At 32.7% G+C, this 12,275-nt stretch overlaps 2 protein-coding genes across 2 annotated transcripts; both read left to right on the forward strand.

Annotated features, from left to right (window-relative positions):
• Positions 1 to 1,835: 1,835 nt before the first annotated feature.
• Positions 1,836 to 3,988, forward strand: LOC105343484 (serine protease inhibitor dipetalogastin). Its single transcript, XM_066077779.1, has 6 exons — positions 1,836 to 1,911; positions 2,409 to 2,558; positions 2,656 to 2,769; positions 2,921 to 3,049; positions 3,192 to 3,314; positions 3,718 to 3,988. Exons 2-6 carry the CDS (start codon positions 2,410 to 2,412, stop codon positions 3,842 to 3,844), a joined length of 642 nt encoding a protein of 213 aa, XP_065933851.1. The 5' UTR covers positions 1,836 to 1,911; position 2,409; the 3' UTR covers positions 3,845 to 3,988.
• Positions 3,989 to 5,488: 1,500 nt separating this feature from the next.
• On the forward strand, positions 5,489 to 7,695 carry LOC105343483 (serine protease inhibitor dipetalogastin). The gene is made up of 7 exons (XM_011450880.4): positions 5,489 to 5,616; positions 5,925 to 6,073; positions 6,342 to 6,455; positions 6,750 to 6,869; positions 7,012 to 7,131; positions 7,248 to 7,361; positions 7,571 to 7,695. The coding sequence occupies exons 2-7, from the start codon at positions 5,934 to 5,936 to the stop codon at positions 7,602 to 7,604; spliced, it is 642 nt and encodes a 213-aa protein (XP_011449182.3). The 5' UTR covers positions 5,489 to 5,616; positions 5,925 to 5,933; the 3' UTR covers positions 7,605 to 7,695.
• The last annotated feature ends 4,580 nt before the right edge of the window (positions 7,696 to 12,275 follow it).

Consider the following 12,275-nt stretch of genomic DNA (forward strand, 5'->3'; position numbering starts at 1 on the left):
CCCGGGTCAATATTCAACGTTGAAAAATGACCCCCGGGTCAATTTTCAACCCGGGTCAATATTCTTCGTTACACCGGCCTCGTTAAGTAGGACCGGGTGACGGAAACGGGTTGATGGAATAACTAGGTACGGGCCTTTATACTTGAATTCTTTATTTCTTTATTTTTTTCTTTCTTTATTTTTTTTATTACTGAATTTCTTCTTTTCCCAAATGATGTGCATGCTCAGGCATATAAGCATACATGGTAGCTACGCCACTGTTTAAAAGACACTTATTATATAATCAATGTTACCTTAGTATTAACAAATTTAAAAAAAAAATGAAGCACTGATTATAACATATAGGTAATTTCATACAGAAAGTTACCAATATATAGACCTTGAACCCCAACCACCCCACCCATTGCTAACAAAATTATGAAAATCGATCAATTAATTTGGTAAATATGCATGATTTCTCCCATTTACATACATACATAGAATTTACACTAAATATATAATCAATGTTCCCTTAGTATTAACAAATTGATCTTAAAAAAAAAAGAAAAAGAAAAAGCACTGATAATATATAATCAAGGATATATAGCAAAAAAAAAATACTAAAATTAAAAACACATTGCTTTCCTGAATATTGATTACAGTGGTTTGAAAATCAACTTGTTTAACTTGATGGACGCATCATGGTGTGCTGATGTAACATTTCCGTTTCTGAACATGTATTGTTTTAAAATTGTCTCGATTATCACTAAATTGATCGAGTAATCCAGTACCAAGTTGTCGTTTTGTTAAAACTGGTTTTTAATTATATGCTATGGCTGTTATGCTGTTTTCAGTGTTTTGTTCATAATTTAAAAATTATTGCTTTTGTTATTGTGACTTATGATCGTGTAGAATTTAGAAATTAAAACCGTGTGTCCCGGGGGCTTAATTGATCACAGCTGGTACTCGTACGTTAATTGTGACGTTTATAAAAACCGGAAGGTCAATGCCCAAATGACAATTTTAATATGTCTATTTAACGGAGTATATCCATCAGAGGTGAAGGTTTTAAATTAAACCAGTAAAAGTTTAAAACTTTGAAAATTGAAAATGCATCGCCCCCCCCCCCCTCTCTGAATTGCAGCACGGCTCTCACTAAGTACCGTGCATTGATATTAAGAAAAAACACACACACTTTTTATCTTTATGCTGACAATAATTTTACATGTATCAAACATATGATTATCTTGAAAAAATAATTAATCACGATTAATACTGATATTTTGGAACACTAGCCGATGATTACTGACATTTATCACAAACATAAGGGAGTCTTTTTCTTTTACCTTGATATCATGAAATACCAGAAATATTTTATAGCGATCGACATTTTCAACTCGAAGGCTTCTCAACAAGAAATATATTGAAAGTAAAATATTTTTTGGGAAAATGTTCAATTGGAAAAACTATGAGATAATCAATCACAGATTTCGTGAATCAGTAAATCAACATAAAACTTCGTCTGGTCAAAACTTTGGTCGTGGCCATATTTAGGCCATAAAAATCTCCTGAACAAAAAGAGTTCTATAAAAAAGTATAGAAAAACATTCAAACTTTAAAGAAATGAAGGTAGATCTTATGGTTTAACTTAGTTTCGTTGGCCACACAGCCTCATTAAGAACGGTATTTTTGATATATTTTGGACACACTGAAAATGTTAAAATTGTAAAAAATGATTTATTCACTAATTTTGGATTTTGGACGTCTGCGGGGGTCAAAGTACGGAAGGGACTTTTGTTTATTATGGCTTGAAGATGTTTGTAATCATTTCACTCTTTTTTCTAATGAATATTAATCATGGGGTTGCTTTTTTAAGCTTACTATAAATGTTGAAGTATACTTTAAAGAGAACGGGACCAGAAGAACGGAAAAGTAAGTTTTTGACTTTGATCAAATAATGGGAATTTACGATAAGAATATTTTTTCCTCAGAACTAATGCTATCTAATTATTTAATGCTTCTTTTTGGATTTTACAGACGTAGTTCTGATATAGTAAGTTTGGGCATTATACATGTTTATATAATGGAATGAATGAATCAAAAGAATGTAAGATAATAAGATCGCTGAATTAGGCAAAATATGACTTTATGATTTATCGGAAGATTTCAACAGGCTATGAGAAATAAGAAATATATATAGGAAAATAAGTTTAAGGACATTTTTTCTTCTCAGGAACGGGCAATATATGTATGTAAAGCAACAGTCCCAGCCATGAAAAAAAAATCATAATTTATTTGGTGTGTGTATTAGAGAATTTTTGACGAAGAGTTACAGGTTAATAGCTAGAAAAAAGACCTATATTTTTTCTCAATAATTTCATACGTCTTTACATCTTAAATATCAGTTTAATTCTTTACACTTTCTTCAGGATGATCACCGTCGTACTTTTGGCTGTGATTTCATCAATTTTTTCAATCACTCTGTCAACAAGCGAACCATGTTCATGTCCAGACAAGGATGAGCCTGTTTGTGGAGAAAATGGCTTCAACTATACCAATGCTTGTTTTATGAAATGCGAGTGAGTACATTTATTCTCTCTTTTCGCAACTGTATTTTCATCAAAATTCAAGCGGACAAATCCCACATTCTTTACGGCGAATATCTTATTCTTTCAGCGGAGTGGCAGCGGCCCAAGACCCGATGCTCTGCTGCACGTGTGATCTCACTTACAACCCTGTGTGTGGAACAAATGGCAAATCTTACGGGAACCGGTGCATGGCGTCTTGCGTGTAAATACAATTTTACAAACCGTTGTATATTAAGTAATTTTGGACACATTCGAAGATTCTAATAAAAAAACTCTCTCTCTCTCTCTCTCTCTCTCTCTCTCTCTCTCTCTCTCTCGTTGTATCTGTAATTGTTAGTTCATGTCTGCCACAGAGGAGTGCGGATGAACCACGAGGGTGAATGCCTACGCTACACCACTGTATCCCCCTGTCCTGACGTCTACGAGCCGGTCTGTGGGGCGGATGGGATGACCTACTACAATCCATGCAAGGCTGTCCAAGCGTAAGATTCCTAAAGTCAATTTGACCAAGACCCCCCCCCCCCCCCCCCCAGAGAAAAAAAATTTATAATGTACACAAAATAATACATCATCATGTACAGATAAGACGCTGTGTAAAAAAGTACTGTTTGTTTTTTTCCTCAGGAAGGCAAGAATCATATCCAATGGTGAATGTCCACGGAATTGTGTTTGTCCAGACCACTACCGCCCAGTGTGTGGGAGCGACGGTGTAACTTATCCCAACCGATGCGTGGCTGGCTGCATCAAGTGAGTCAAGTCATTTCTTTCTAGCTTACAGTGAATTTTTAGTTAAAAAAACGAAAAAACAATGAACAAAAAAACTTCCTCACAAATCTGAATTGTTTTGACATCATCATCATCGTCGTCGTCGTTGTCGTCGTCGTCGTCATCATCACCATCATGGTCATCATCATCATCATCGTCATCATCATCATCATCATCATCATCGTCGTCGTCGTCGTCGTAACCATCACCTGACTATGGTCTTATTGTAAAGACGTGTACATTTTATCACATGGTGACGAAATCTAGAAATACAACAAATTTAAATTCATCCCCCCAATTTTTTCTCGTTACTGAACACAATCTGTTTTATTGTCTTGTGAAATACATGTATATTACTTGGTTATAATTTTATCATTTCTTACAGTGGAATTTATGATTTCCAAGTTGGAGAATGTCAAGAGGGAGGAGAAGAGAAGGCCAAGGGAACACATAGCAACAGTCTTCTGGACCAGATTCTAAATTCTCTACCTATTGATATCATACGAAGCTAGAGAAAGGATTTCAAGCAAGAGACCAGAAATATATATATCTTACCCTGATTTAGATACCAAAGGCATTCGAGATTTCGATGTTCGAGATTAAGATAGTCAGCCTGTACTATGTTGATAAATTTTATAAAATTGTAGACATTTTCACCGAATTAAATTTTTTTTTTACTGAAATCCATGCACTATTTTTTGTTTTTTTTGTTTTTTGTTTCGCAATGCTATATTGATTTAATTTTGAGATCTTATTACTTGATTGCGTTACTATGATAAAATACACTTATTTTATGACCAGCTGGTCGTCCATCCGATTTTTTCAGACAGGGAGCTACAGACCTGCAGCTACTATCTCCTTAATTAAACACAGGTATAACATAAAGACTGCTATGCATACATTGCATTCGTATTCAAAATCTGATTTTCTCAGTTTATTTGGTGCTAGGATTTCAAATATAATTTCATTTAAGGTCAATTTTTTCAGAGTCTGTGAACAGTGAATGTAAGGGTCTTGAACCTTATGTTGTCCGGTTAATCCCCTCTACTCATTAATATTACTCATTTATTAATGCAACAGTGTGGAATGTTTAAAATGAATTAATTAATTATATACCCATACACTTGTTTCACTGCATCACTGTAGCACGATACGGTGCTATTAACTGACATATTCCCCGGGCGGAACTGTAACAGGTGCCACGAGCCCACGTGTATTGTGGACCAACTAGACGTAATGAATACTATACAGAGACCAACTAGATTTTGCTTCTGGTCGTGCTTTACAAAAAAAAGTATAGATATCAGCGCCTATTGACCTATTTATTGATCATGGGGCATTGAGGATGCATGAATATAATAGAGAAACAACATGGTGTTGATTTTAAATAGAAAAAGTTTTGGGTGTTTATTTTCATGTTGAATTTATGGAGGCTAGAGGTCAACACATGAACCATCAGATCTACCTTAAACTTTGAAATATGATACTTTTGACCAAAAAAAAAAAATGAATAAAAAATAAAAATCTAAATATGCTAGCTCTAAATTTTCAGTCTCTCTCTCTCTCTCTCTCTCTCTCTCTCTCTCTCTCTCTACACAGACCTCTTCATTTTAAGGAGGTAAATAAAGCTTTAAAAAACTCACGACTACTCAGCCCTATTAATCAAATGTGTCTTTTTTTAAAAAGTGAATTTCATCACATACAAGCAAGTTCGAAATGCTTTGGCAATACATTTTTTTACAGAAAGATTTTTCCCCAAATAGAGCACACCAACAGATAAAAAAATGTAAACCTGTTAATAGATTATCATCTCAAAAAGCGTCGGTTTTCTTTAATGAAAAAAAGATTATAAGAGTTGGGATCGAAAACATGATAGATACTGCTTCACGATGCCTAAAAAAAGATATAAACAAAAAAAGCTAAAAAGATAAACTTAAATAGCAATATTTATTGTTGTAAACAAGTTTTAAAATTTCGAAAAGAATTTATAATCACCAATTCAAATTTTACCACAAAATTACCATATGTGTATATTTCACTTGAATAAAATGACCTTACTATTGGTTATTTTATCCCAGGGCTAGGCAATATTAATTTGCACATGGGGCATAATAATAAAAGGTCATTAATATTGGGGAACACATGTTGTGTGATGATATCAAATTCGATACGTAAAACTTACGTGTAGTTTCATTCTCACGATCAATGGCATAAAAGGCGGTCTCTGTCCAGTCTCCGTACAAAGTAAACTCGTTCATTGTGGAGTATCTACACAACACATACCGTAAGTATCTGTAGTATCATATACATTTTTCTTTATGCTTATAAATTCGATTTATTTCTATCAGTGGAATAACTATAAATATTTTTGCAAATTATTTGTAAAGTAAATCAAATTTTTAATTCATATAAAATATCCATGAACCTTACATATTTTTTTAGCATCCTGAATTTTCTATATATCTCTATATCTTTTTTTCGCTGCTTGACGTCCGACTTTTACAACTACCCTACCTTTAAATCCTTTTCCCTCTGCAATAACTAAGCAATACGCAGAATATCAAACAATTAAAATCGTTTTTCCTTTTCAAGTCCAGCAATATGAAGACCTTCATCGTGTGTTCTGTCGTCATTGCGGTCGCTCTGGCCAGAAGCCCGCCCTGTATATGCCCAAGGATCCTAAGACCCGTCTGTGGCGATGATGGTTTCACGTACGACAACTCCTGCCTGATGGAGTGCGCGTACGTACATTTAATAGTTTGTTTCGCTGAATGCCTTTATTTTCATTTTATTTAAAATGATACATTATTAAAGTGACACACAGTCCCTATTGTACGTTGCGTTAGTCAAAGTATTTTTCATTAAAGAAAAAAAAAAGCGAAATTCTTTTATGAATAACATTTTTCTTGGGCCCTTTTGACAGAGCTCGAAAAGTAAATTCTGCATCTCGGAAAGGCCTGAGAAGTAACAATGGTTGCTTTATAACACGAGTTTCTCTTCCTATTTTAGAGGTGTGCAAGCAGCAGAGAACAAGTTGTCTTGTTGTATCTGTAATAGAAACTACGACCCAGTTTGCGGTACTGATGGCCGATCTTATGGCAACGAGTGCTCGGCTTCCTGCAAGTATGAGCGTGGTTTTGTTGTTCTGCTGTTATTGTTGCTAATTTACGAAAATTGTTGTTTGTCTCTTCAGTTTATAAATGATTTAGTCTTGACTACTCTCAATAATAATTTTGCGCCTTTTGAGTAGAGAAAGACGAGGAAGGATTTTTATAATATCTATAAGTGATTTTTCCTCAATTGGATCTGTCAATATTAAATTAGCATACACAAGTACCAAACTTAACAACTAGTATAAAGATATCAATACCTAATTCATATTGATGTATATGACGTAAATTCATTTGTTCTTCAAAGAGGAATTCGTGTCCTGAACAAGGGTGAGTGCCCCCGTCCTGCGATTTGTACCGCGGATTACAAACCAGTATGCGGCGTGGATGGCGTCACCTATGGAAACGCTTGTGGTGCTAGAGCAGCGTAAGCAGAATTTGCTTTTTGTCACAACATACAATGAAAAACACTCCCAAAAATTTTAAATGAGTATTTTGTAAGGATTTTATTTCATTTTGTAATTTGAAATTTTCAACCACGATTAACTTGGAATATTTTTCGTTGATAGAAATGTTGAGATTGCATCGGAGGGAGAATGCCGTAAACCATGTCCATGTTTTCTACTGTGGAAACCCGTTTGCGGCGTCGATGGAAAAACTTACGCTAACGACTGTGTTGCCAAATGCGAGTACGTCTTTTTTTAATTTATATGTCTTTGAGTCGATAACCATCCCCCCCCCCCGAAAAAAACCCTTGAAAATTGATAAATATAATTTCTTATTCATTTTTTTTTTACTATTTCAGTAATGTGGAAGTGGCCTCCGAAGGAAAGTGTCCGTGCAAGTGCACGAGAGAGATGAACCCAGTGTGTGGAGAGGATGGGAATACATACAACAACGAGTGCTTGGCCAAGTGCGAGTAAGTTGAAGTTTAATAACTGCATGTTGACGCGAAACACAACGTCCTACCGGGTTTTGGGGATGCTACATGTAATGTTGTACACATTGGAAATTGATCAGTTTTTCTGGGGTTATTTTCAGATAAACTTTTTCAAGCTAAGTTTTTTTGCTATTTATTAGATATGTTAATCTTCCTGAAATGACTCGAGTTTTCTGTTGCAATTTTAGGGGCGTTGAAGTAACCAAGGAAGGAGAGTGTTAGAAAGCAGAGATTAAAGGCATCTTATTCCTTTCACAACTCTTAGTTACAATACTCATGGATTGTATTTAAAAATAAAGATTATTAATATTTAGTCGGACTTTATTATCTTTTTTTACTATGAACTTCACATGATCATATGAATTTCTTCTTGGAGATACTAAACTTTAATATGTACAGACTCAAGATTTGTGTGACTTGTTGATCTTTTAAAAAATATATTAAACGGGATAGTACATAAATTAAAACATTTCAAGTTTTCATGTTGTCAATTTTATTTTTAAGGTGGTATGGGGCACCTGTCAATATTAATGTGGATAAAAGTACATTAATATAATCAAAATACTTTTTAAAATGTTCAATTTAAACAATACATGTATTTGACCAAAAAATATGTTTTAAAATTTTTGGAAAGTTAAAAATTATAAATGCCCCATTGTGATTCGAACTCTTGACTTACAGATTCGTGGTTAATGCTCTAACCCATCGCGCTTCGCTGTTAAGTAACAATTTCGGAAGAAAAATGTTTTTGAAATTATACTTGATTTATTTTTTATTTTGATCAGAAATACGTTACAATATGCAGGTGTCCCATATCATCTTATTCATCTTGTCATCCGGTAAATTCAAATGTTACTTCATAACACTGGGCTCCGTCCCCATTCGCCTAACGGTAATCAAAAAGAAATAGAGAAGGAAAAGTGAAATATAGGATCATATCTGACCAATGGAAATAGACACAAAAGAGCGTTATTCCGTGCAGCCCGTGTTCTCTCATCTGTGGAAGCGGGAGCGAGTCCGTTTTTTCGTGCAGTCCGTGCTCTCCGTTCTTTCCAACGTTGCTAAAACTATGTCATTGATTTAAAAATATTCCATGAGAAATAAACTTTAAAATTATTACAGCTGTAAGTAAGGCATGCATGACTTGATATAATTCATCAAATGTATTTGAATTGAAAAAAAAAACTCCAGTTAATACATGTAGAGTGATAATTATGCCTTTGTATTTCTATAACCATATCAATAGCACAATATTTTCAATACTTTTACTCACTACAGTAGAAATAAATATTCTATCTTATTAAATAAAATATATAAAGATCTAACTGCTGACGCTAGTTATGCATTTTGTTGAAATCGATGACTGCAACCCATGTGAACCAACAGTCAGATATGATAATTTCTAATACATTTATACATTGATGCGCAAACAAAACCCTGGAATCTGAGTTATGAATATTCCTATGGTTTTGCTTACCTCTGCATGAAAATATCTATATGTCATGAATACTACATTCCAAGACATCGAGATTATCTTTCTTGGGTCAGCTGTGAATAGAATAATTAAAGAATCAGAGTTTAACAAAGGGATTTAAATATCAATCATTCTTAAAAATAACAAAATAACAATGCACTTTAAACCGGATGTTAAAAAGCAATTTACAGCGCACTGACCCCCCCCTCCCCCCCCCCCCCCTTTTTATTAATCATACATTTTCATCAACATTTGGATTAACATTTTGAAATAACGTATTTATATTTTACGGAAGCGTATTAGTGCCACATATACACTTCACATTTTTATTTTCTACACTTTAAAGTGTAAATTTTACACTTTAATCTGTAAATTTCACGCTTTAATCTGTAAATTTTACACTTTAATCTGTAAATTTAAAACTTTAATCTGTAAAATTCACACTTTAAAGTGTAAAATTCACACTTTAATCTGTAAATTTTACACTTTAATCTGTAAAATTCACACTTTAAAGTGTAAAATTCACACTTTAATCTATAAATTTTACACTTTAATCTGTAAAATTCACACTTTAATCTGTAAATTTTACACTTTAATCTGTAAAATTCACACTTTAAAGTGTAAAATTCACACTTTAATCTATAAATTTTACACTTTAATCTGTAAAATTCACACTTTAATCTGTAAAATTCACACTTTAATCTGTAAATCTTACACTTTAATTTGTAAAATTCACACTTTAAAGTGTAAAATTTACAATTCAAAGTCTAAAATTCACACTTTAATCTGTAAATTTTACACTTTTATCTGTAAATTTTACACTTTAATCTGTAAAAATCACACATTAATCTGTAAAATACTATGTCAACACCACATGGCTGTTTTAATTTAATGTCCGGCATTTCTTTGATCTTGCTTTAATAATAAACATTGCAATCGAGAAATGAGTTCCCATTAACAGTATTCAATTGTTCAAAAACTGAAACAATTATGATTAAATTCTCTTAGACAAAATGTATCAGTGTCACATGGCCAAAAAATGTTCAACGCTAAGGGCTTTTTATAATGCAAGCCGTTTCCCTTGTCTCTTTCAATCAGATTAAAATTTTCACAAAAACTGAAAAAAGTGATAATTTAATGGACTAGAAACTAGAGATCACCACTAATTTATCTGACGGCCAGCCGGCCACCACATAATTATATGGTGGCCGCAACATAAAATGTAGAATTATCTGTAACAACGTTTTAGGGTTTTGACTTTTTTAGGGTTTTTACTTTTTGTTCACTTTTATGCAAATACACAGTCTTCAAGCCTGCTAAATGTATACAAGACTTTTACTAGTTTAAAGCATCAATTTTATTCATTTGTATACAGTACAATTTTATTTAATTAAGTTTTTGTAGTACGTACACAACTCAAAGTACTGAACGTACTTATGCTAAATCGAGGTTTAGACAGAATGATACATAATGTATATTCTTTGAATGATCAGTAATTCAACACTATTTGTTATTTTTATTGTAAAATCATCAAAACGAAAGTGTGGAAAAAAAGCCAAGGCATAAAACCACTTATATCTATTTGAAAAATCCACGGTTTTTTTTTAAATATCACTGTGTAATGATGTCACTGTTTTTAAGACAAAGTTTGAAATATTTACTAATTAAAATATTTCAATCCATAATGCTTCGATCAAACCATCGGAAATGATAAATATTCTCCAATGTGTGTGTATATATGAAACAATTTTACAGGATAGTGTGTAAATTCAACACTTTTAAGTGTAAAATTTACAGATTAAAGTGTAAAATTTACAGATTAAAGTGTGAATTTTACACTTTAAAGTGTAAAATTTACAGATGAAAGTGTGAATTTTACACTTTAAAGTGTTAATTTTACACTTTAAAGTGTAAAATTTACAGATTAAAGTGTAAAATTTACAGATTAAAGTGTAAAATTTACAGATTAAAGTGTGAATTTTACAGATTAAAGTGTGAATTTTACAAATTAAAGTGTGAATTTAATACTTTAAACTGTGAATTTTACAGATTAAAGTGTAAAATTTACAGATTAAAGTGTCTAATTTACAGATTAAAGTGTCTAATTTACAGATTAAAGTGTGAATTTTACACTTTAAAGTGTGAATTTTACACTTTAAAGTGTGAATTTTACACTTTAAAGTATGAATTTTACAGATTAAGGTGTAAAATTTACAGATTTAAGTGTAAAATTTACAGATTAAAGTGTGAATTTTACAGTTTAAAGTGTCAATTTTACAGATTAAAGTGTCAATTTTACAGATTAAAGTGTAAATTTTACAGATTAAAGTGTAAAATTTACACTTTAAAGTGTAGAAAATAAAAAAATGTGAAGTGTATATGTCCTCTAAAACGCTTCCGTAATATTTGGTGGCGACGACGGGAAGATTTTGATATTGAACGAATCATTGAATATTGGCTGAGTTTACGATTAGAAATACAGCCAATTGATTACATTGTATAAAAAAAAGTCATGCGTAGTTATAAATGTAGCTTATTTGTTTTTGCTTCAAATGCTTTGAAGAAAATAATTCATTTTTTTAAAAATCAAATATAAGCTAAGATATGCTAAATGGTTTTATTAACAAGTATTTCTGTAAGTACATGTATATAGAACTGTGCCTCTTTTTCAATGAAAATTATCTAACCTTAGGACAAAATCTGGATACAATTACACTTATTGAATTTTCTAATATCATGTGACTTCTTGACATTGTATGGAATGTGCTGTGGTTTCATCATTTGTTGAAGCTGGCTGAGTATCTACAACAGCAAAAGTTTATCCGAGGAAACAAAATACAATATTAATTGTTCACGTATTTACGGGGTATTCATTATGCAAGCCGTTCAGTTCTCGCCAATATCCCTGTTACACTGTATTCTGCAAAATCATTGCTCTGAGTCCACGGCACATCAATGTTTAAACTAAATATTAAAACATTGACGTGCCCAGAGGCAGAAAATTACTACAAAATGGTCACGGCATTTTTAGACAGCCTTGGTATCACTAACAAATTTATTTTAAAATTGCAGCAACCAAATTCCATTTTCTTGGCCCAAACGTCAAGGAAATGGCATATTTTTTTCTGGAAATGATTCTGCATAATACAAGATAGAGACAATGGTAAGCGTTGATTATGTCCTTTGAAAATATGTACCACAAAAATCCCAGGTGCAATGCTCTGTCACTGCGGTTTGACGTCAGAAATCGAAAGAAACGCTAAAATCGGCAGCGCATACTTACTTGGTATAATCTTCTGTATCGTCCCGGACAAAATCCTTTTACAATACAATTAGGTAAACGATATGTTTAACCCCACCCCCACCCCAGTTAACAAGCGTCAGTACTAACATTTCAACGAAAATAGAATCTTGTACAT

Source organism: Magallana gigas, chromosome 3 (genome assembly GCF_963853765.1).
Source record: "Magallana gigas chromosome 3, xbMagGiga1.1, whole genome shotgun sequence".
Lineage (NCBI taxonomy): Eukaryota > Metazoa > Mollusca > Bivalvia > Ostreida > Ostreidae > Magallana > Magallana gigas.